This window comes from Podarcis liolepis (genome assembly GCF_965112155.1).
Source record: "Podarcis liolepis genome assembly, chromosome: 4".
Lineage (NCBI taxonomy): Eukaryota > Metazoa > Chordata > Lepidosauria > Squamata > Lacertidae > Podarcis > Podarcis liolepis.
Window position 1 is genome coordinate 93,944,432 of NC_139558.1, and position 26,348 is coordinate 93,970,779.

A 26,348-nucleotide genomic window follows, 5' to 3' on the forward strand; every position below is an offset into this window, starting at 1 on the left:
CAGCTCTTGTGGTCAGAAAGGTCTTCATAATTTTTAGCTGGAATTTGAATCCATTGGTTTGGGTCCTACTCTCTGGAGCAGCAGAAAACAAGCTTCCTCCATATGACAGCCCTTCAGATATTTGAAGATTGCTTTCTTATCACTTCTCAGTCTTCTCCAGAGCTGAACCTACCCAACTCCCTCAAACGTTCCTCATAAGGCTTAGCTCCCAGAGGCTGAGAACATGGCATACAAGGGCAGTGACATGCAAGGAGGAAGGAGAGAGACTTGTTGCTTTGGACCAGGATATGATCTGAAGATGGGACACGGGTTGTGCTGTGGGTTAAACCACAGAGCCTAGGACCTGCCGATCAGAAGGTTGGCGGTTCAAATCCCCGTGACAGGGTGAGCTCCCGTTGCTCGGTCCCTGCTCCTGCCAACCTAGCAGTTCGAAAGCATGTCAATGTGCAAGTAGATAAATAGGTACCCGCTCCGGTGGGAAGGTAAATGGCATTTCCGTGCGTTGCTCTGGATCGCCAGAAGCGGCTTAGTCATGCTGGCCACATGACCCGGAAGCTGTACGCCAACTCCCTCAGCCAATAAAGCGAGATGAGCGTCGCAAGCCCAGGGTTGGTCATGACTGGACCTAATGGTCAGGGGTCCCTTTACCTTTACTATGATCTGAAGGTACATGTGGCCACAAACTTGCTGACTCTAAGCAGGTCTGGGGAAGGAGTTCAGAAGAGTTCAGAGAGACATTTGGTACCCCGGAGAAGTTATTCGCCCCTGCTTGGCAGCGTTCCTTGCCTTTTTTTCAGAGGAGTTCCTGATCAGGCAGGATTCTGAAAGCACACCAACTCCCCAACAGCTGGATGGAAAGAGGCATAAAATGGGGAAAACTGAGCAGATGGGGAAGAATAGAGGATTCTGGGAAATGGCACGGCTGGCTGTAATCCTGAACAAGAGTCTTACACAACACAACACTTCGTTACAGGCCCCACTTGTTGAGCCCTGCTAATGAAATGCAAAACGAGAGAAGGAAGGAGGAGGGATCTGTAGTTCTGCATTCAGAAAATGTCATTGTTCATTCCTTTTGTCCTCTTCACCACTTTTTAAAAAAGATGTTCTCTTTCTTATGCACACTCTTCCCATCCTTCCCAATTTAGGCATGTTCAAAACGTTCAAGAAATGTTTAAATGCTGGATGCTGTGAGAAAAGATTACCCCGCTCCCAGGTGACTTGAAAGCACAGATAATAATATCAATCCAATTAGATATTCTGGCCCCTAGATGATGATTTTTATTTTTTTTTAAAGGAAGGAGCAAGAAAGCCGAGAGCCAGTGGTATAAATAGCAGGTGTAATTTCATCAAGCGGGAAAGGAAACCTGAAATTATCGCTTTGAAGCTACCTATTAAGCCTTTTAATTCAGCGTATTTAATAGCACCACACTTGTCTGATCATTTCAATTTCCACTTTCCTCATTACTGGTGCGCAAGATTTCAATATCCAAACAAATAGGTAGTGTCTCCAGAGTAATATGACCCTTGTACAGATGTGGAAATAAAAATTATTTTAAAAGTGCAGGGGGACTTCATTGGAAATGGATGCTGTCTGGCATATTTTGCTCACAAGGACTTAAAAGGAGCCGTGGTAGATCAGGTTAAAAGCCCATCTAATCCAGCATCTTGGGGCTAACCAGATGCCTGTCAAAAGCAAAAAAGCAGAGCCTGAGAACAACAGCAAGTGGTATTCAGAGGCACAATACCTCCGACCGTGTAACCAATGTAGAATGTAGCCATTGCAACGAGTAGCTTTGTCCTCCATGAATTTGACCCATCCTAGCAGAGACATCACCTTGCCATCAAAGGTCTGTATAGTAAAAGCTATGGTTTTCCCAGTAGTGATGTGTGGAAGTGAGAGCTGGACCATAAAGAAGGCTGATCGTCGAAGAATGGATGCTTTTGAATTCTGGTGCTGGAGGAGACTCTTGAGAGTCCCATGGACTGCAAGAAGATCAAACCTATCCATTCTGAAGGAAATCAGCCCTGAGTGCTCACTGGAAGGACAGATCCTGAAGCTGAGGCTCCAATACTTTGGCCACCGCATGAGAAGAGAAGACTCCCTGGAAAAGACCCTGATGTTGAGAAAGATGGAGGGCACAAGGAGAAGGGGACGACAGAGGACGAGATGGTTGGACAGTGTTCTCGAAGCTTACGAACATGAGTTTGACCAAACTGCGGGAGGCAGTGGAAGACAGGAGTGCCTGGCTTGCTCTGGTCCATGGGGTCACGAAGAGTCGGACATGACTAAACAACTAAACAACAACAGCTAGCAGCCATCACTACCTGCTGTGGTAGCAAACGCTGCAATTTAACTGTGAAGGAGCACATCCTTTTGTCTGCCCCGAATCTCGCACAACTTCAGCTTCACTGGATAACCCTGGCTCCCAGCAGTTTGAGAAGGAGCAAAACTCTTTTCCAGCTGCTTCATTTTATATACACCTTATATCCTGCTTCCTCTTCCTTGCCTTCTCTCTAAACTAACAAGCCACCAGCGCTTGTGAGCTTTCCAGCAGAGAGGAGTTTCTCCAACCACTCGATCATTTTGGGCTGCCCTTTCCAGCTTTGTGAGATCAGGCATGGTTCTCAATCTCCCAGCAACCTGCCCTTTGAACCTTGCACGCTCTCCTCTCCCTCCCGTCTTGTCCTTTTCAACCACCTCGGCTTGTCTTTGTGCTCCAAACCTGCATTACAAACCTTCGTTTTGAGCCGATTTCATTATTTTCATCCTTTGCCAGCTCTAGCAACAGTCTGCATCTGTAATTCCAACTGCACATCCTGCCACACTCAGCAAACCAACCTACTAGAATGAAAAGCACAAGTTTTTTTCCATTTCTGAAAAAGTACATGATCCTAAAAGGATTGTTTCACTTATTAAAACTTTTGTGCTGCCATTCACATGGAGTTTCAGGGCAATGTACAACAAATTTTGAAATGCAGTAATCAAGCATTAAAGCTGCAATACAAATAAAATGCAGTTAATGACATACATAAACACACACACACACACCACAACCAGCCCATGGGATTTAAGTGTCGACAAATGCCTGGGAGTGTAAATACATTTTTAATAAGCATTTCAGGTTCAAGTTCACCCCTTCCAAGGAACTACTTCCATGCCGTTTCAAAGTTGCATTTCATTCACAAAGTCATTGCTTTCTTGGGGGGGGGGGGCGGTTCAGAATTATACAAGCTACTCTGCTAAAGCATAAAATATGCTTAAGACTGAGAAAACATAAAAACACATATACGGTGTAATGTGAACAATTGCTTTATTTGTTTGTCCCAGCAATTGTGATATTTAGGCTTAAACCACAATGCAATGCCAACAATCAAACACAGAGTGAAGTGCAATGAAACCCCTATACATAATTGAACTAAAATTAAAATTGAATTGCATTTAAAATTGCCCAACATTCCACCCAGCAATTACAGGAGCGACTTTCAGGTGTAATTCAGATACTTTTGCATTAATTCAGTGAATTGGTTAACCCCAGTTTGTTCATTCTGAGCACCTTTTGTGAGCAGCAACATGTTGCTGCCTCCCTAGGCTCAGAGGAGAAGTGATTCCATGGAGAATGGTGCCACCACAGAAAAGGCTTTCCCTGCTAGATGCTGCTAAATGAACCTCCATAGGTGGCAACACCCCCAAGAAGAGCATCATCGTGAAATCATAGAGACCACGTAGGGCAGTAAGGGGGAAATTGCTTTCCTCCTTCAGGTAACCTAGTCCCAAGTTGTTAAGGGTTTCATAGATTTGAACCAAAACCTTAAATCTGGCACCTTACTGATACTAAATTTGGTACCTTACTGGCAGCCAGGGCAACAACTTTAAGAGCTGTGTAATTAAGAGTTGCATTTTACACTGGCTGCATCTTCTGGACCAGCCTTAAGGGCAGCCCCACGTAGAACACACTGCAGTAGTCCAGTCTTGGGCTTACCAATGCATGAGTTGCAGTGGCAAGCCTATCCCTATCCAGGAATAGTTCCTAGCCAAAGAAAATGATTTAGTCATTGCTCTAGTATTTTCACTTCCTTTTGTCTTACCTTTACCAGCGGTGCAATGAGTTTAGCATCATCTGAAGGCGAGGGGAAAGATTAATCCATCAGCATTTTGCCCTTTAAGTCAAAGGGAGGACTTGAAAGGTGATGTTAGCAATTGCTAGGTTCTGTTCATCATTCAAGAACACCCTTCAGCAGTGAGCAATCCGGGCTTGATTGATGTCGTGTGCCCTTTCAGCTTCCAGGGGAGGCTGTATTTTGAAGGAAGCGTGACATCTGTAGGGTGGCAGACAGCGGGGAAATATACGAAAGCACTGTGAAAGAATGATGTGAGGAAATGACAAGAGACTTGTATTGCATCAATGGGGGGAGAGATTTGTAGCAGTTCTGAAATACATCAGAACTGGGGCTGAGACCCTACAGTACTCCAGGTATTGTATGACTCCAGCTCTCATCATCCCAGCAAGCATAGCCAATGGTCAGGGTTGATGGGAGATGTAGTCCAGTAATATCTGAACAGGTTCCCCATGCCTTTTATTGCAGGTCAAAGATCCCATTAAATCAGGCCTACAGTGTGGAGCAAATAGATCAATAGATACACACACACACTATTGGATCCTAGCTCAGATAAGGGGACCGTGCTGTCTATTTGTGCACTACACACACACACACACACACACACACACACACACACACACTATGGTTTTAGTAGTGATGTATGGAAGTGAGAGCTGGACCATAAAGAAGACTGGAGGAGACTCTTGAGAGTCCCATGGACTGCAAGAAGATCAAACCTCTCCATTCTTAAGGAAATCAGCCCTGAGTGCTCACTGGAAGGACAGATCCTGAAGCTGAGGCTCCAATACTTTGGCCACCTCATGAGAAGAGAAGACTCCCTGGAAAAGACCCTGATGTTGGGAAAGATGGAGGGCACAAGGAGAAGGGGACGACAGAGGACGAGATGGTGGGACAGTGCTCTCGAAGCGACCAACATGAGTTTGACCAAACTGCGGGAGGGAGTGGAAGACAGGAGTGCCTGGCGTGCTCATTTTGAAGTAGTTTTTAAAGCTTCAATCAAGCTAAAAGTGTCCTGCTAGATCAGTGGTCTGCTTGGAATTGTTTTAATATTATATTGCCATGATTATTATGATTATTTATTACCCACCCCCACCCTCCCCGCACCTTCAGGTTCCAGGGTGGGTTGCAAAAATTACAACACATGTTTTTTAAAAGCAGTTTAAAACAACTTTGAATTACAAAAATAAGTTGGGACAGAAATAGGCATCTCAAGTGTCAAAAGCCAAGAGGGAAAGGTGCATCTTCAGCATTATCCAGAAGCTGAAGTTGACAGATGAACCTCTGTGGGGAGAGAGCTGAACGACTTGGGGGGCTACCACAGAGAAGGCCCTCTCTCATCTCACCACCACCACCACCCAAGCTTCTGAGGGTGGTGGGACCATCAAGAGGCCAATTTTAGCACCTGGGAGGTTTTTTGAGATCTTTTCTGTTGTAAGTCCTCCTGGGTGGTGTTTATACTGGAATGGTGTGGAATATAGATGTTTTAATAAAATAAACACCTGAAGAGAGCCCTACGCAAACACCTTGTAAATGAAGTACTAAGACAGGATTGGGGAAGCTCAGACCCCATGGCCTTCTCATTCTGAACCTGAATGGAGGATAGATAGGGCAGTGTGAAGGTACCTCAAAACTAGCCCACTAGGCAAAGTTTCCATTCATATTTGTTGCTCTACCCAACGCTGGTATGTGGCCCTCTTTAAGCTGCCCAGAAGGAAATGTGGCCCTTGGGTTGATAACACTTCCCCATACCTGGGCCATCGATCTTTAAGCTTTCCACAGTAGCCAGCTAGATGCCACTTTGGCCCACAAGCCAAAGAAGAGCACATTGGCCCTCTCCCACTCCTTTCCCCCAGAAACTGGTGGTCTGAGGCATGATGCCTGTGATCTTGCAAGCAGGATGCGGCCATTATAAGTAGCAGCCCCCATCAGTGTATTCCTCCCTGAATTCTGCCTAAACCCCTTTTGAAGCCATCTGACTTGGCGGCCATCACCACATCTCTCAAAAGTGAATCCCACAGTTCCGTGATGCGCAGTGCAAAGAATTGGCTCCTCTGATCCATCCTGAATTGCGTAAATTGACATCCAGTGGTTCTCGTATTATGAGAGAGATGGGGGAAATTCTCTTTTTTATAATTTTTTTATTAATTTTAACATATAAATTATAAAATGTACCACAAAACTTATCACTTATACAATCTTTTTGGACTTCCATCAGCACTTCTGATGATCCACCATTTTAACCACTTCTTATGGATTTCTTTATATTGCCTTTACATCTCTTAACAAATCATCCTCCCCCTTGTCCATTTTTACAATACTTCTAATAATACTCCTCACAAAAAACTTCTTGCAACCCTACAAACGTCATCTGTTCTTCACAATTACTTTTCAAATACTCCGTAAATTTACTCCAGTCTTCCGTGAATTTCTGGTCTCGCCGGTTTCGAATCCTTCCTGTTAGTTTATCTAATTCTGCATAGTCCATTAACTTCATCCTCCATTCTTCAATCGACGGTAACTCTTCTTGCTTCCATTTTTGGGCCAATAATATTCTTGCTGGGGAAAATTCTCTTTGTGGGGACATTCCCCACACTACGAGTAACCTTACTGAGTTCTGTGATGTCCCCTCTTACTCAACTTTCTCCTAAACTAAAAGAGCCCCAACTGCTGTAACCTTTCCTCAGTCATAGAACAATTGTTCCCAAGTTTCCCTGCAGAGCAGGAATTACTATGCACTTTGTAAAGACGTACTCTCCAGCCCGATTTCACGCTGTTCTTTCAACCGAAAACTGCTGTTTTCCCTGTTCAGAAAAGCTCTTGTTTGCCAGTTCCTTTCATTCCATTGAAAACCCTGACATGTTTTGCACTCAGATGTTTTCAGCAAGTGGCCTCCATGGTACAATGAGAACTATGGGATGTGGATGCTCTAACAGCAGGCAACATGAAGCAAAAAATAAAATAAAAACCAGTACCATTCTGTACAAAGGAACAGTGCAGGCCAGGAGTGATCAGCCTGAGTTGGTGCTCTCCTAAGTGGGTTGCAGCTGCTACTCAGAGCCCTGAACTTTTGCAAAAGAGCTGTCTTACCAGACCACATCAGAACACTGTCTAGAACACTGTCCTGTTTCCATCAATTCATGGGTTGGCAGTAGAAGAAAGAGTGTGTAAGGAAGGAAGAGAAATTTGGCGCACACTTAGAGTCATAGAGTCATAGAGTTGGAAGAGACCACAAGAGCCATCGAGTCCAACCCCCTGCCAAGCAGGAAACACCATCAGAGCACTCCTGACATATGGTTGTCAAGCCTCTGCTTAAAGACCTCCAAAGTAGGAGACTCCACCACACTCCTTGGCAGCAAATTCCACTGTCGAACAGCTCTTAGTGTCAGGAAGTTCTTCCTAATGTTTAGGTGGAATCTTCTTTCTTGTAGTTTGGATCCATTGCTCCGTGTCCGCTTCTCTGGAGCAGCAGAAAACAACCTTTCTCCCTCCTCTATGTGACATCCTTTTATATATTTGAACATGGCTATCATATCACCCCTTAACCTCCTCTTCTCCAGGCTAAACATGCCCAGCTCCCTTAGCTGTTCCTCATAAGGCATCGTTTCCAGGCCTTTGACCATTTTGGTTGCCCTCCTCTGGACACGTTCCAGTTTGTCAGTGTCCTTCTTGAATTGTGGTGCCCAGGTGAGGTCTGACCAGAGCAGAATACAGTGGCACTATTACTTCCCTTGATCTTCCGGAAACAATATGTCAACCGAAACAGAGATATCCTTTGAAATTCATGCATCTCTGAATTTTGTGGTGCAGGTCTCAAACCAAAAATTGGAACATAGGAAGCAGTCTTATATAGAGTCTTCTCGGCCACCTTCTGATGGCTGCTTGCCAGTGTTAGGTATTGGGTGAGAAAGTCTACCCAATTCAAGTTTAAAGGTGAACCTACCAAATCTGCACATTGTGAAACACTGTCTGAACTGAAACAGATCTCCAAATTTTAAAACGCTGTTCCCCAGCCAAATAATGTGCACAGAAGTGCATATATTATTGAAGATAACAAATATATATCGTATTAGGAGAAATTGCTAGCATGTTTTTTTACTATTAGTCAAAACTGCAAAACTGCCAAAAAAAATGTGTTTTATTGGAAGAAATCAGTACTAAAATGTGAACAGATTTTTATGAGGCTTAAAAAATAATAATAATGAACCACACTGAACTGGAAAAATGAGAGAAACCAAGAAAACTGAGATTGACAAGTCTGTCCATCCCTTATAGTGTCTAATTGGGATTACTTCCTAGTCAATGTGTTTAGGATTACAAATGATTGGGACACACACACACACACACACACACACACACACACACCATATTTCAAGGCACACACAGCATTTTATACAACCCCGTGCAACCTGCTACATGCCCTCAGCCTGCCTGAACCCACGCCAGCCCTTGCAAATCCTAAAGCTTCAGCTATGGTTGTTGCGACAGCCTTGAGTATTTGTCACGTGTGTTTTGTGTGAGAGAATGTTCCCCGCCTTCTAAATTTAGTTGCTGCTTTAAAATAGGAGAAGCATTCGCTAGCTAGCAGAGAATAATGGAAGTGTCAAATATTAGAGTGTGTAAGACTCCAAGCAGAATGCATAATATCTAAAGAAGCACTGAGGCTGGAATCAAACAAAGTAGGAATCTGCTGAAGCACGCGGGTCAGGTGTGGGTTGCTTCTGCAAAGCAGGCGGAGGCGCTGGCACTAAATTTTAAACCTCTTGGGATTTTCCTCCACCCCCTCTCCATGGTTTCCATCATTTGGGTTTAGTGATATGTTTTCTGTCAGCAGCCCTTCCTACCATTTTTGTTCCACACATTGGAGTAAGTTGCTAGAAATCACTGCCTTGTCAAGGACAAGCTGGTGTAAGGTCAGCCATCCTTCCCCCACCCAACTACCCCCACTTCCAGAAGGTATTTCCTTTCAAAATTATAGCTTGCTGTTTCACTCAGAAGTCTCACTATCTGCAGAAATGCCTTTTGCATGACCTGTTGTGACGGCTCAGCGAATTTTTATTTTTTAGAAGGTTGAGCCATTGACTTAGAAACAGAATCTGGAAATTTCACACAGCAGGTCTTCCTCCAGAAAGTCAAAATGTGAACAGCTCCCAGGATGATCACAGAAGAGTCCAGCATAGCCCAACTACAAAGCCTTATTTAACTTCTTTTGGAAACCTACTCAAGTTCCAAACAGAGTTTAAGATAAATTCACATAGTAAAAGAATAAACAAACGTGTTGTTCTTCAAACCCCATTTTTAAAGTTTTAAAAACTGTGCTGTAACCACCTGTATGCATATGCACACTTCATTCGTTACTTCAGCAGAAATGCATCAATTTGATAGATTGTATTTGATGCAGATTAATACCATCTTCTGAAAAGGCCCATCAGTTTATTCGGAGGTAATACCCAGTCTTTTCAAGGACCCAGCCTTTGTAAGTCTACTCACAGGTAATTCTTACTGTTTTCAGTGAGGCTCCTTTCAGATAAGTGAGCATAGGATTGCACTTAGCTTGGAATGACAACTAGATAAGGCATGTGCAAAGCAGTTTGAACCTTGTGAGTGCTACACAAACATTGTGTGGTGATTATTATAATGATCAAGGTGATGGTGCCACTGGTTCGGTTTGAATGTCTGTCACAACACGAAAGCTATTAGATTCAGGAAGTTGACATTTTCAGTCACGTAAAAGAAGACGAGGCAGTTTTGGAAAAACTGAGTTTTCTGAACGTAAGGGGAAAGGACTTATGTTGTCTTTTGTACCGCAAATTTATTTATGCCAACAAGTGGGGTAAAACCATGAAGTCATAGAGTTGCAAAAGACCCCAAAAGTCATCAAGTCCAGCACTTCCCTGGTGCAGGAATTCCACTGCTGTTGTTGTTGTTTAGTCGTTGTTGTTTAGTCGTGTCCGACTCTTCGTGACCCCATGGACCAGAGCACGCCAAGCACTCCTGTCTTCCACTGCCTCCTGCAGTTTGATCAAACTCATGCTGGTAGCTTCGAGAACACTGTCCAACCATCTCGTCCTCTGTCGTCCCCTTCTCCTTGTGCCCTCCATCTTTCCCAACATCAGGGTCTTTTCCAGGGAGTCTTCTCTTCTCATGAGGTGGCCAAAGTACTGGAGCCTCAGCTTCACGATCTGTCCTTCCAGTGAGCACTCAGGGCTGATTTCCTTCAGAATGGATGTGTTTGATCTTCTTGCAGTCCATGGGACTCTTGAGTCTCCTCCAACACCATAATTCAAAGGCATCATTTTTTCGGCGATCAGCCTTGTTTATGGTCCAGCTCTCACTTCCATACATCACTACTGGGAAAACCATAGCTTTAACTATACAGACTTTGTTGGCAAGGTGATGTCTCTGCTACATCATCCATAATAAGTGTCCATGCAGCCTCTAATGATTAAAAATGTCTAATGAGGGCTATGCTGTGCTTCCACAATTGGAGGCAGCAGTTGCTGGAAACCACAGGAAGAGAGAGGGCTCTGGTGCTCGAATCCTGCCTGCTGGTTTTCCACAGGCACCTGGTTGGCTGCTGTGAGAACAGGGTGCTGGGTTAGAGGGGACATTGGTCTGATCCAGCAGTCTCTCCTTCTGTTCTTATGCCAACCAGATGCCTGTGGGAAACCCACAAGCAAGACTTCAGCCACACAGCGCTCACCCCAACTGTGCTTCTCAGTAACTGATATCCAGAGGTATTCTTCCTCTGACAGTAGTGGTACAATGATTGTCGGAGCCTCCGCTACAACCAAGCTGATAAAGCTCAATCTCCTCTGGTCGAGTCCTTCAGAATCGCCTCCGATGATAATTAATGACCTGAGCCTCTGATGAGCCTTCAGGCACGTTCCCCATTCAGCAGAGTATCAAAGCAGCAGAAGTGATGAGATTTATGGCTACATCGCTATGCTTTATTTCTTACTACGCAGACAGAAAAGAAATAAACATCCTCTCTCTGTGAGAGCAGAGAGCAACTGAAACAAACAAAGGAACAGGAAACCAGTAACATCACAACCGTCTCCTGTCTCCCATGAGACTTCCAACAGCCTGGAATGTCTCTGGAATGTAAACAGAGTCTTGTGACTCTAAGCAGCTGCACAGTGGCAAACAGAAACTAACAATGATATCCTTATTCGCCATGAATTTTCAAACCCGCTTTTCAAGGCATCCAAGCTGGTGGCCATCAATAACTTTTGTGGGAGCAGATTGTTAGATGGTTAGATAGCACTCTTCAGACCTTTCCTGGGGCCAGCACCTGCAAGAACCTTGAGGACTGGGCCAGGATGCTACCAGGATGCTACCTGGGTTCCACCTGACTTTAATTTCCTGTTCAGACATAACGCCCAATCAGGACTTGAATATGTACCCCTTTTGTTCAGCACAGCAGGTCAGTACCTATGGTTACGAACTTGCAGAAATGAAGCGGTGTTATTCTAGTAGGAGAACATTTTTCCCCCTGCTATTTTTAACAAGCCTATTTATATAGTTGTTTCCACCTATCACCAAGGTAGAGCCTCAGCTTTTGCAAAACCAAGGTGTTCCTGAATGGGGTTCTGTGAACAACATATAACACCTGCAAGCCTCGTTTCTCCAGATCATTCAGCCCTACATAGTTTTCACTTGATAACTGTGTTGGCTAGTGGAGATGTGCATGTATGAATTGGGCCATCAGAGACTTGATATCACAGAATGGAGATTTTTTTAGTAGGTAGTGGAGCAGGTTCACATATTAGCTGGCTGGTAACTTCAGTTGTTCCTCCATGCTTACTCAAAATACAAGGGCTGTATCCAATGCTACTCCTACTCAAAGTAGGACCCATTGAAAGTCCAGAAAACAATCAAACAAACAAACAAACAGTGAGTTTCCCTGGGAATATAATTCAACAACAGTATTAAATAGAAATATAATATGTAAATAAGACAATACACAATGGAGGCCAAACATAAAAAGGATATTTTTCAATGCTACTGTTTCCAAATTTGTTAGATAGATAATAATATACTCACAATAAATAAAAATAAAAATACATGGGGTCACTTGAAGGCACCTCTCTTCAGATGCCCTGCACAATGTGTGGACAGTTTGACCAGAACAATATCAGAATGTTTAGTACACATTTAGTGAATGTCAGGAGGAATGGCAGATCAGGAATTTAGTGGTACAGGTATGGTCTCAATGTCATTCTTTCACAATGTGTATATTGTGGCAAGATTGGACAGTCCATATACCTAGTAACTACCTTACCCATGTAAGCAGATGCCCACTGACAGACTGTTAATAATTTGAGGAAAATCAAAATAAGTTGATGAACACATACACACACATCTGTACAGGTGAAAATGCACTGGTCCTGTCTTCTCCCAATGTTCATTTTTCTCCAGGTAGCGGACCACCATATTCTGCTTTTGCAGAGCTATTCAGAGGCTGCTTCATGTTACAGTACCCATCTTTACAGTTTCAGAAACAGGAAACAATAATTGCTAGGTTATTGGTCTGAGTGTCAGAACCACAGACTTATTGCCATTTTGCAAAAGTGTGTTCATGAACACTTCCACGGACTAAAAATCTGGGTGCAGCAATTACTGAGGGTTACATTTCACAAGGCTCTCTGAAGAAGGGCCATTGGGCATTCCATCTTAATCACCACGGGTAGCTTCTGGTCTCAAAGATAAACCAGGCATTTTCTGCACTGTCCTAAAATTAAGATAATTTATAGATTAATTCCTTTTCATGTTTGGTCTGTGGGTTCTTGAGGGGCGCGGATAACATAGGTACAAATTGAAATGTGAAATGATATGATGAGTGTGATACAATGTCTCAGTAAATAATGGCATGCTCGTACAGTGATTCAACATTTTAATTGTTTCCGCAAGTGAAATGATATATAGGCTGCCAGTTTTAGACTTGTTGTCTTTGTATACTTGAAAGATGTCTGCAATATGCTGGAGACAGCTATAAATAGAGATGTAGATGATAGAGATATATCCAGTATCCTAACAAAGATATCTCATCTTATGATGTTTAATTTGAAAGAAATGATCACTATGATAAAAAAAATAACCTAGAAGCAAAAAAGGCACACATTTTTGTTTCCACTAGATTCTATCCACCATTCAACTGATGTTTGCATGCTCTGCCTACTCCTGCAACCAGTTTACTTTCAGAACCATTTATATTTATATTTCATCTCCTTTTCTTTTGTGTCTGCATGATTTGCATATTAATTTCTGCATGAGGCTCACATTATTTCAAATCCAGATATCTGTGGCGCTAAGAAGCCATTCATAGGTTTCCATGTATGTTATTTTCCCCCACCCTTTGTTTCCCATTACTAAATTTCAAATATGCTTGGAATGTAAAAGTGGCATGAAACTTTTGTGACGCAAGCAAATACTTACAAATTTGGAGTCGTCCTCTAATTGGACACTTTGTACTTTTTCGAGCTTTGTCCAACCTTCAGGAATGGACAGTACATTATCTTATCAGTCCTTAACCATATTGGATTCCAAATTGAAAGCCAAACCTTTATTTCAGTTCAAGTGAAAAAATTGGACGGGCACATCATGCAGAATATTTTTTTTCTTTTATTTGTATAAGTATTTTAGTCTTGCTCAGTTTAAAGGAACCACAGTTGATTAATCATGTGACTTTTAGCTGATTGATTAATTAATAGCTAGTTTCATCAATCTGAAAATGAGTAAAAACTATCATTACGAAGGAACCACTCTCTTTTCGGATTTTTACCTATATTATTATTATTAGTAACAACTACTGCTACTACAAAAACAACAATGTAGTACTATGAAACAACTGCACTGAAAAATACAATAGAGTAATATTATTTAATATAATTATATTGTTGTAATATGAGGCGCAAGGATCATTTCAGAAAGGGAAGATAAATGCCTAGTTTTAAATGGTTCTTGCCATTTGCAGGGCCTATATATAGGGGGGGGGGTGTTTGTATACTGCCCAAACAGTTCATCAATTTTAACAAACGTTAATTTGTAGCACAAAGTTTGCTTCATAAGGCAGACTTAACCAATTAAATAATCAATAGCCAGCCGTCAATAATCAAACCAATTTTGCGTTTATCTTTTTTTTTTTCCCCTTTAAGCACCAAATCTTCAGAGTGGTTTGTTTTTTTTAACCGTTTTGCTTTACCCCAAAAGAAAATTGAGCAGAGTCACTGCAGTTGTTTTTCCACTTTTACAAACTAGTTGTTTTGTCAGCATGAGTGTGACAACAATTAGACGTCCTTGTTTTTGCCCCCATGCCTTTTCTCCTTCACAGTCATTCAATGACAGGCGTAAAAAGAACTTCATCTTTTCACGAAAATTCCCATTCTACAAGAACAAGGAGCTGAGTGAGCAGGAAACGAGTGACCCGGAACGTAAGTAAAACGCTTAGAGGAGACGATGTCACGGTGCAGGAGTCGCGCATGACACTGGTACCCTACACTCTGAGCACACCGACACACCTAGGCAAACAAACATCAGGGTCAGGACAGATGAGGAGGCATTACTACTGTGACCAATGCAAGATGGCAGTCTGGATTCCTTTCTCCTTTGGAATATCCAATGCTTCCACTACTGGTTGGATAATTCTTCTCTGCTGCTTAATTTAAAGCTTGTGTTCCAGCCATATTTACACTTGTTTAAATTGCCCATCTTCAAATTTTTGCTAAGGAGAAAGCAACAAGTGCTCAGACATTGCTTTTCCTTTTTTGCTTCCTTCTGGTGGACATGGAACCACCTATGTTTCTAGCCAGCTCACTGGTATTAAACTCCGAATGACTCGTATAAGAAACAATGAAGATCTCATGCATCTTCTCCACGTGCAGAAGGCCCCAGGTTTGGTCCTTGGCATCTCCAGGTACAGGTGGGGCAAACCGCTGCCTGAAACCCAGTAGAGCCACTGCCAATGTGAGTCTGAGCTGGATGGACCAGTGATCTCAACTAGTATAAAGGAATCTCCTTACCTCCCATGTATTCGGTGTGCAAGGTGCAGAATACAAATCCCATTGCCTGTTTTTTGCTTTTCCAAAGAGCATGTGTGGTGGTTTGACCTGCGTGTGAACTGGAAGGCACATCATGGTGGCACAGTCTGGGTCGCTTCCCAGCTTTTCAGGTTAAGGGGAAAGAGTCTTAGACTACTGCAATGCGCTCTGTGTGGGGCTGCCTTTGTAGGTGACCTGTAAACTACAATTAATCCAGAATGCAGCAGCTAGACTGGCTCCCAGTATGTTTCCGAGCACAATTCAAAGTGTTGGTGCTGACCTTTAAACCCCTAAACGGCCTTGGCCCAGTATACCTGAAGGAGCGTCTCCACCCCTCATCGTTCAGCCCAGACACTGAGGTCCAGTGCTGAGGGCCTTCTGGTGGTTCCCTTGCTGTGAGAAGTGAGGTGACAGGGAACCAGGCAGAGGACCTTCTTGGTAGTGGCACCCGCCCTGTGGAACGCCCTCCCATCAGAGGTCAAGGAACTAAACAACTATCAGACTTTTAGAAGACATCTGAAGGCAGCCCTGTTTAGGGAGGTTTCTAATGTTTGATGTTTTATCGTGCTTTTAATATTCTGTTGGGAGCTGCCCAGAGTGGCTGGGGAAACCTAGCTAGATGGGCATGTAATTGAGATCCATGAGTGCCACTTTGAATGATTAAGCAGAAGTGGGAAATCAGTAACTAAAGAGTCTAAAATCATTCAGCAGAAATCAGGAAATCTGTGCCAAACTGAATATGACAATGAGGGGAACTCTTAATACCTTTTATTTCTTTTCCTTTTTTAAAGACTAGTTTGATCCTCAACCACTTTTGGTTGCCTGAATGGATCCTTATGTACAAATTAAAACATTTTAGTGTTGTTTTGCCAAATGGAGTTCTATATTTTAAATGAATGCATTGGTGCTGAAGGATAGGCTGGGACAAGATAGCAAGTTTTACAATCCCATTCTTAGATTAGATTAAATTGGGAGAGGTGGAAGCTGTGTATTTTTAAATAAAATTTGCTGCAGTTACTTTTTTGTGTCTCCTAATATTTGCAACAATGGGCTGGTTCACGTGACACGGTAAACCAAACTATGGTTTAGCAAGACCTCAGAAGCTTTCTTTGCTCCATCAAGATCCTCCTTGCTTCTATACTGCGCTGAGCTAAAGCAGGGTTTGGCTCCTAGTTAAGCTGCTCCCTCCTCACTAATTGCCAACCGTAGCCAAGAATAAACCTTGAGTTAGAACAAACTTGGACTTGGCGCAGAACAACACGGCAGTAAAAAGAACCGGGGAAGAGCATGGGCTTGCCAAACCATCGCTTGACATGTCGTGTCATGTGAACCAAGTCAGAATTATGAATGATGTGCCAAACCACCTTGCACTCTGTTTTTTTAATTGGCAAAGGGATTTGCATCGTCTGGCTTGCATACTGAGTCTGTAGGCCAATTCATATGTTTCCAACATGTGTCACTCATAGTTTAAAACCAATGAGCTGTCCAGAACCACGGGTGCTCCTGAACTCAGGCAATGTGGTCCAGAACACAAGGACCATGGCGCTGGTCTTCCAGCATCACTCACTGACTGCTTGCCTGGTTTGCCAGGCAAACTATCTTCATCTGAGCTACTTTTCTACATCAGGGATGGGGATACAATGGCTTTCCAGATGTTGATAGACTCCATCTCCTGTCAGCTCCAGCCTGCATGGCCAGTGATGAGGGATGACAGGGCTTGTGCTCCAGAAACACCTGGAGAGTCGTAGGTACCTCATCCCTTGTCCTACAGCTTCCTTAAGCACCTGTATGCTTTCTTCCTTTCACCGAAATAGATTGCCTTACCATATGGCTTCCTAAGGCCCTTTGAATTTGAGGGCAGGAGTCATTTCCCAAAAGCGCAGGAATCCAGACTGTGTGATCTGCATGGTCAGTCATGGTAGTATCCATTTCAACGCCACTGACTTCTTCCTTCCTCTTCTGCGGCTGTTCTTTTCTTTCATTGCTCTCTCTGGGGAAACTCCCGTGCAGGACATCCCCGGATTAGGTGACGACGGTTATGGAACAAAGACTCTGAGTAAGTTCCCAGGAATGGTCACTGTCACCCCAGTCTTTTTCTTTCTTTCTTTCTTTTAAATAAATTTGGTTTCCTTTTTAGTTTGGCTTTTGTTCTTTCCCCAAGGACCTCCCACCCCTGGCATGCACAAGATTAGATTTTTATTTTTATTTTGTTTTAATTTCATTCCCCAGCTTTGAATGCACTGGGTGAAATAAGTTTCCATTGGTTTGTTTGTTTTGTTTCGTTCTGCATGACAATATTAATAGCATACAGCATATGAAACAGGTATGTCTAAGTCTGTAAATAACACTTTCTTTGGTTTACAAATAATGCACCATTGATCCTTTCCTGACAGGTTTTTTTTGGGGGGGGTTACACCAGTTGTTTTTAACCCCTCCCTCCCCTCCCACTGGGTTCCTCCAGCTGTCTCAAAGATGATCTGGTCAGGGTTGATCAAAAGGGTCACTGCCACCTGACAACAGCTGATGCATCTGCTCCTCAGGAAGGTCAAATAGTGCTGCCTGGCCATGAAAATAAGAGATATGTGTCACCCTGTCCTCTACACAGCATTGCCTGGTGAAAGGATGGGTGCTGTGGCCCTCCAGATGTTGCTTCTATCAGCCCTGACCATTGACCATGGTCTTTGGGGCTGACTGGAGCTGAAATCCAACAACATCTGGAGTGCTTCAGGTTCCTTGGCCTAGAGAGAAAAGAGGGGCAGCTAAGTGAGCGGAGGCCACAGTTTCTCCTTACCACCATCACTCACCCGCTCATGTCGGCGGAGAACAACTCTGCTAGACCAAGTCAAAGGCCCATCTAGTCTAACTTCTCACAGTGGCCAACCAGAAGCCCATGTGAAGCCCACATGAAGGACCTGAGTGCAGCAGTACTCTCCTCACTTAAGATTTCCAGCATCTGGTATCCAGACGGTGTGTGGAGAAGGATGGGGGAGCTACTATGGGCGTGTTGCCAAGCGCCCCCCAACCATGGATCTGCTCTGGCTTGGACCTCACTTGCCATCTTCCCTTCCCCTGCAGTGTGCAGACATGGGAGAGTATGGGGCCTGTTGTGTGGTACAGTCACCCTGTGATGACAGTGAAGGCCCAAAAAGCTGAGCAGCAGCCAGATGAACTGGGAACGTGCTCCAGAGCCCCCTGCTAAACAATGTTCCTCTGTGACGGATGCTCTGAGATCTACTCAATATGGAAAAACTTCCCAGAACTTAGAATGTTTGAAAACCACTGCTTTAGACCAGTCTTTCCCAACCTGATCACTCTTCAGATATTGTTGGACTACAGCGCCCATCATCCCTGACCATTGGCCATGCTAGCTCTGGATGATGGACATTGTAGTCCAACAGCATCTACTAGACACCAGGTTGGGGAAGACAGTTTTAGACAGCCTCCACGTAGAACTCATACCAATACCAGGAATGCACTTCAGAGGGAGAATTCATGCTTAATCTTCCTAGATTGCATCTCAAAACACAGCAATGGTTTGTTTCTGAATGTTCCAATTTATCCCCGCCCCTTTTTTTTTTGTTAACTTTGTTGATTCGTAGCCTTAATGCTTTGCTTTCATTGGAAGAAACCAGGAGAGCTGGGGGTGGCTATCCGACCTGTAGTCCTAGGCAATCACCTGAGGCTGCAAACACCTCCCTGGTGAGAGTAGGTGGTACCATTTTGACTGCGTAAGGACTGGCACCCGCCCTTAAACATCGCCAATCGAGGAAATTATGGTTTCAAGAGTAGGTATCCTAGAAAAACACAATCTCAGGTCCAAACTAGACAGGACACCACTCGCACAGTGAGCAATTGTGTGAATGGCGATTTTAAAATAAATTTAAATAAAGTACCTATTAACACCAGGCAGGGGCCTTCTTCGTTCTGCTTTTTTAAAAAAATTGTCTTAAGAAAATTATACAGACAGCAAAATGAAGAAGCCTAAATTAACATTGCTTTCTACCAATAAGAAATAATAATAACTATTACAATAATGAAAATACTAACAATACATTTACTTCCTGTTTTAAATTTCTATTCTGGTTACAATATATTACTATTCTATAAGAATCTTTTATATCCTTTGCTGTCCCATATATTATTTTATTTCCCGAATTCAACCTAACCCTCCCTCCTCCCCCTGCTTCCCTTCACCTGTGTGAGATCTTCCCGTCCTAAGATTTTTTCTAGTTGCTTTAATAAGACAGAATAATATAGAAACTGTTAAATTATAATTACTTCTTTTGTCCTTGCACGCTTTTGATGCCTACTAAAAACCATTTTCTTTCAGCAAGTCTGCCCAGATGTGCAATTTTGTTATATATACTTGCTTACATTGGCTTGTTTTTAAAGTCTCCTGGTTTCTATGGTTATTTTGGGGATACAGTCGGACCATGGAAGTCGAACGGAATCCATTCCGGAAGTCCGTTCGACTTCCAAAACGTTCGGAAACCAAATCGCGGCATCTCATTGGCTGCAGCAAGCTCCTGCAGCCAATCAGAAGCTGCGGAATCCCCCTTGGACGTTCGGGTTCCAAAAGAACATTTGCAAACCGGAACAATCCGGGTTTGCAGCGTTCAGGAGCCAAAACGTCCAATTTCCAGGGAATTCAGGATCCAAGGTACAACTGCATATACTTTATACGCCTACTTTTTATACCCTTTCCATTTTATAGTATTTTATATAAACTGCGTAGAGCTTTTACATAAAAATTAACAAGTATCTAAATTTTGTTAAATGAATCATGAACAAATCAAATTAAATTAAATAGATTGGAAGCGCAGGAGGACCTATCTGGGTAGGGATCCTGGTGGCGGGAAGGGTGTGGAGTTGGGGACTTTAACTGCTCCCCTCACAGACGCACTGATCCAGATAGGATATTTGCATTAACTATATGCATGGGGAAGTCTCCCATTCAGATCCTGTGTGGCCCTCAACCTTACGGTGAATAAGTAAGAGAAGACGATAGAGGTTGGAATGGCTTTCTTAAAACCGTAGTAAAAAAACATTGAGGATTTTCCTGCCTGCCCCTGCATCACTCTTAACCTTGCAACGACCTCACTTGATATGCGCAATGGCTGCCTACTTTCTACGGAGTTTTCCCATTCTTTTTTCCCGATGCACATGTTCATGCCGGAAAAAGCAAAAACTCCAGCGCTGCCTCCATTGCCCACTGCTATGAATGCGCTTTTCATTACAGGAATGTATGCTTGTGTGCACAACCTGATGCAACCCTTGGGGGTTTCCTTTCATGCTGAGCATCTTCCTGAACATCAGTTAACCCCACCTGATAGTCGACTTTCCCTGTGAAAGGAGGGGCGCATTATCTCTTGTGGAGCTGAGAGGTTCGGTTGCCGAGCAAAGGGCATTTCTCGTTGATAGACCAACTCATGCCGTTATCCAAATTTCAGTAATTTAGAAGGGAATTAGCAAGAATCAGCAGGCGAGTACATGAAAGCTGGGCAAAATATAGGTGGGCTCTCTCGCTTTTTATTCCTGAGTGGAGATTCTCTCTGTGAATGCAGTGAGGGGTGAAAACCGCATTCCTCATACAGTCCTCTAAGAATAAAAAAATCCATTGGGTTTTGTAAAGGAGGGTTGGGGGGCCTTTTTCAAACTATGGGATGTGTGCCCTTCAGGGAAACCTTCTAGGTGTGGGCAGGGCCAGAGGCAAAGGTGGGTGGAGCAATTGATGCAAATTTTGCCTTTGTGCAGCAAGCTAGTTTCTACACACATACACACGCCACCTCTGTGTCAAGCAAGAGACGTGATCAGAGTTCAAGGATACCTTCCAGACAGGCAAAAACACTCAGGTTTTGAGGCAGAACCAGTTGCCTGGGGCAGACAGGGAGACTTGGAGGCCACATTAGACCTCCAGATCTGATACTTCTCACCAGGGTTTAAAGCCTTGTGTGTAGCAACAGTCAATCCGAATGGAAGTTCAGATGTTCTGTCCAAAGCCCACCTCATGGCCTCAGAAGACTTCGTCCCAAATTTATAAGGAGCACCTTATATGATGGATCTGGGGAAGACCCATCTAATTCAGCCTTCCCTTCCCAGAAGCTGCTGACCAAGCAATTCCTCTTTAATTCCAAGGCTGCAAGGCTGTCTCCCAGGGGTCATATTTCACTGGCGGAACAAATGCATTGCATGCTGATTAGCCACAGGTTCAAGCCCAGTCAGTACTGGGCTTGAAATGACTAATGGTCTGGGCTCAGACTAATGGCCTGTGATTTATTTGCAGAGCATTTCAAAGGGGGGAGGGGAATCCAAGATGGAGGGGAAACCAAATCCAACCAGCATGAGTTACAAAGGGGTTGAGGCAGGGATTGGGGAGCCTGTGGCTCTCCAGATGTTGTTACTCTACAACTCCGAAACCCCTGGCCATTAACTGGCTGGGACTGACGGGAAGTCCAAAGGCCTCTGGAGAGCTGCAGATTCCTCGTCACTGGATTAAGGCTCCTTTCTCATCATTGCTACTTTAGCACTGCCTCCCAACACTGTTTTTCCAAAGAGAAGGGGGAAATGGTGATGAGGGTTCTTAAGTTTGCACAAAGCAGGTAGACTACTAGCCACTGCATGAACAATAAGTATGAGTGCCATGTTTCTCGTGGGTCTTCATCTATGCTGAAAGAGCATCACTGGGTTCTGGGAATGGAAGCCTCATGCACCCATAGTCATGTTCCCCAAACTTGGGTCTCCAGCTGTTTTTGGACTACAACTCCCATCATTCCTAGCTAGAATGATCAGGGATGGTGGAAATTGTAGTCCAAAAACAGCTGGAGAGCCAAGTTTGGGAAACCGTGATCCATAGGAAAATACGAACCTGTCTTCTGTTGAGTCAGACCTATTGGTCCATCTAGCTCAGTATTGGCTACACTGACTGGTAGGGACGCGGGTGGCACTGTGGTCTAAACCACTCAGCCTCTTGGGTGGCAGTTCGAATCCCCACCATAGGGTGAGCTCCCGTTGCTCCGTCCCAGCTCCTGTCAACCTAGCAGTTCGAAAGCACGTCAAAGTGCAAGTAGATAAATAGGTAAATGGGAAGGTAAATGGTGTTTCTGTGTGCTGCTCTGGTTCGCCAGAAGTGGCTTAGTCATGCTGGCCACATGACCCAGAAGTTGTATGCCGGCTCCCTTGGCCAATAAAGCGAGATGAGTGCCTCAACCCCAGAGTCGGCCATGACTGAACCTAATGGTCAGGGGTCCCTTTACCTTTACCTTTTAACTTTCCAGGGGTCCTTTACCTCTGCTTTTTTTACACTGACTGGCAGAAGCTCTCCAGGGTTTCAGATGGGGGACATTCCTAGCCCTACTGGGAGAAGCCAGGGATTGAACTTTGGACCTTCTGCATGCAAAGAATATGCTCTGCCACTTAACTACAACACTTTTCACCAGCTGCTGCTTTAGCAACAGGATTGGCACACCCTCCTCCTCAGCACTTCCACAAGAGTTAATGCCTTTGGCCTTCACTTTATTGGTACTCGGGGACTATCTGGCTGCTCTGGTTCTTTTGACTCCCACTCTGCACCCTCCACCTTTTGCATGACCGGGGAGGTTCCTTGACATTCTGGTGCTTGGATATGTCCTTTTAATTTGCTGTCCTGTTCTTGCAGAACACCTTTCTTCTAATGCCAGCGATAGCGAAAGTAGCTACAGTAAGTTAACAGATTTCGTTTGGGTCTCCTTTTTTACTTTGGCTTGCCTGTGGTGGTTCCGTTTCTTCTCTCTTCTCCTGCCCCCACCCTCCCCCTTCAAACTTTAAAAAATACATCTATAATACCTTGTCACTTTTATTATTGGTGCAAATGGCTTGATTTGTTACCAGGTGCAAACAGAAATCAAACCACATCCACACTGTTCATTTGAAGCACGATACTGTTTTAATTTCCCAATGCATCCTGGGAAATGTAGTTTGCTAAGAGTGCTGAGAATTGTTAGAGCTAACATTCCCAGAGAGGTTCATAAATCCCCCTTCTTGGGGAGCTCTGGGAACTGTAGCTCTGTGAGGGGAATGAGGGCCTCCTAACAGTACCGTGGGACGCGGGTGGCGCTATGGGTTAAACCACTGTGCTTCTTGGGCTTGCCGATCAAAAGGTTGGTGGTTCGAATCCCCATGACGGGGTGAGCTCCCATTGTTCAGTCCCAGCTCCTGCCAACCTAGCAGTTCGAAAGCACGTTAAAGTGCAAGTAGATAAATAGGTACCGCTCCGGCGGGAAGGTAAACGGCATTTCCGTGCGCTGCTCAGGTGTTGCCAGAAGTGGCTTAGTCATGCTGGCCAGATGATCTGGAAAAACTGTCCGCAGAAGCGGACAAACGCCGGCACCCTCGGCCTTTAAAGCGAGATGAGCGCTGCAACCCCAAGGTCGTTCGCGACTGGACTTAATTGCCAGGGGTACCTTTGCCTTTTAACAGGACCGTATATTAACTACAGTTTCCAGGATCCTTTTGGGAAGCCATGCCAATTAAAATGGTATAAGAGTGCTTTGAATGGATGGCATGAATGAGGTGCAAATACTGGGATGTAGCTCTAAAACAGACATGGCCTGGTTTGATGTGTCCTTTCCAGACAATGTTTTCCTCCCATGATAAACTGGCAGCTTCTTGTGATCCAAATGTTGTCTTCCAAGAAAGTGGTTCAGTCAATATGTAGGAGAAGTCCTGCTGGATCAGGTCCAGGAACCTTTTAGATTTAGCATTTATTTTCCAACACTGACCAGGGAAAGGGGAGAATTTCCCTTTTGTTTACATTTTTATGAGAAAGTGCCTAATTCGCACACGACGAACCAAAACGCAAACCGAAACTCAGGTGCCCTTTGAAAATTGCGCTTCTATGAATTTTGCAGTGCAGTTCTGCAACCAAATAATGTGCAGGGAAGTGCATGGCATCGGGGGGAAAGTGTGCACACAGATGCACCTATTGGTGAAAATAACAGACAAAAATGCATGGCATTGTGGGAATTGCTTGCATGACACTTATTTATTAAGAGAGATTCACACTAAATTGCACTAGGGTGTTGTTGTCCGTAAGCAAGTTGCTCAGATCTGTGGAGAACCGAATTGAAGTCTCTAAAACAATGAAAAAATTGAGAGAAATCAAGACTGACAGATCCATTCATATGTAACAGTTTCAAAAAGCCCTGCTGGATCAGACCAAAAGCCCATCTAGTCCAGAAGTCTGTCTTCACCTTAGGCAACCAGATGCCTATGGGAAGTCATAGAATCATAGAGTTGGAAGGGACCTCAGGGGTCATCTAACCCCCTTGAGTGGGCTCAAACCACCAACCTTCTGGTTAACAGCAACCTTCTGGTTAACTGACCCACTGTGAGTGCAACAGTGCTCTCCCATTTGAAACAGCCCTCCCTTCTTGCTGGTACCCAAACACAGTGTTCAGATTTCAGGGACCAAAACGTGGGCCTGCCTTCCTTAAACGTTTGTGGCAGCTCTGTTGGCTGCAGGGAGCATCATTTGACTACGATTTAGAGGAGGCAGGGGTTGGCACTTGTGCATTTCAAAAGTGCCCTCAAAACCAGGATGCTACCTGATTAGGAACTGGCAGGGGTAGATGGAGGGGAATACAGAAAGTTGCCTTAAATCAGGTCACACCGTTTGTCCAAATAGCCTCGTTTTTGTCCATTCTGGTTGGCAAAATTATTTCACATCACCCTGGCCATTGAACTAGATGTGTTAGGGGTTGAACCTGTGATTTTCCGCTTGCATGGGGTTGTGTCCAACTCAGTTTTACTCAGAGTAGGTCCATCAAAATTAATGGGCCTAAGTCGGACACAGCTATTACTTTCTCTTACCACCACCCTGGTGGTGGGAAATTCCATTTACGGCACAATGCTGAGTTTGCTCAGAAATATGTTCAACTGAATTCAGTGGAGCTTACTTCCTAATAAATGTGTTTAGGATTGCTGTCATAATAGGCTTGGCTTTGAATGTAAAATATCCCTGGTTCAAACCATGGCATCTCCGTGTAGGGCTGAGAACAACTCCCACCTGAAACTCTGGAGGGTAACTAGTTACAGGCATAGCCAATATATGTCCTCCAGGTATTGGTATATTACTATTCCCATCAGGCCCAGCCATCATGGCCATTGGGCAGGGATGACAGGAATCTTAACCAGTCCTGACCATCACTTTCAATGGGTTTGCTCTGAATATGGAGAACATTTGATACAACGCACAGATTAATGGTGTTCTCCTCTAAAATCAACTCCTTTGAGGCATTGGGAACAATCTGTGATTCAGCATTTAAAAGCAAAGGCACTTGATTAACTCGAATTGAACCTAAATTTTCTTGAAAGAAATTGGAGCAAGGGACCACATCAGACCAGTGCATGTTCAAAACACGCCTGAATTCTGATTGGCAGAGCTCTCTCTGAAATCCCTGGCCTCCTGGGCACCCTATCCAACAAGCCATCCATCAAATTATGAGTAGACTTTGTTGGTGCAATCTGAATGGGAGCTGCACAACTGTATTTCCAGAAAGAAAAACGTTGCAATCATTCCCCGTTTTCTTCTGCTGTTTCCTTAACATTTACAAGCCATTTGTCAAGTGTGTGTGTGTGTGTGTGTGTGTGTGTGTGTGTGTGTGTGAATGAAGCATGGAGCATCTCTCTCAGTGTACACTGAAATAACCATGGGTTTCATACCCTCTGTAAATAGTCAGAATAGTAATCTACTCTACTTTCTTCCAGCTAAACAAGATATTTTGACAGGTCACATTGACATAATCTGAACTAACATTAATTGACTTGCAAAGCAGTGGCCAGAAGCTAAAGATAGGGGAGAAATGTGTTCAGTTCATATTTCAACAGGAACTTACTTAATTTGCACTTCCTGGACTCATCTGCAGACTGAAACGCAGCTTCTCTTTGAAATTCACACTTCTCCGAATTTTGCAATGCAGGTCTCCAACCAAATATATATCTGTGTATGTGCGTGCATGAAAAAGCAAATATTCAGGGAAATCCTGCTTTAAAAAGTGCATGTTACCGAACATAACACAGAGAAATGCATTGCATTTAGGAAATTGACTCACAAAAATTAAGAGAAATGCACATTAAAAGGTACATGGATTTTGACACAGACTTTTTTCCCAAAAAATTACAAGCTGTTGCGGAAATGGGGCAAACTGAATTGAAAAA

At 43.9% G+C, this 26,348-nt stretch overlaps 1 protein-coding gene across 8 annotated transcripts in view; it reads left to right on the forward strand.

Moving 5' to 3' along the window:
- The window catches only part of DLG2 (discs large MAGUK scaffold protein 2), a 904,765-nt gene that overhangs the window by 866,748 nt on the left and 11,669 nt on the right, over nucleotides 1-26,348 (forward strand). For 3 of the 8 annotated variants that reach the window (XM_083499674.1, XM_083499672.1, XM_083499673.1), the window contains 2 exons: nucleotides 14,450-14,549; nucleotides 22,810-22,851. In XM_083499674.1, the coding sequence (XP_083355800.1) occupies nucleotides 14,450-14,549; nucleotides 22,810-22,851 (142 nt within the window). Of the gene's footprint in view, nucleotides 1-14,449; nucleotides 14,550-17,165; nucleotides 17,212-22,809; nucleotides 22,852-26,348 lie in introns of all 8 variants that reach the window. The other 5 variants (XM_083499678.1, XM_083499677.1, XM_083499679.1 and 2 more) reach the window with 3 other exon arrangements.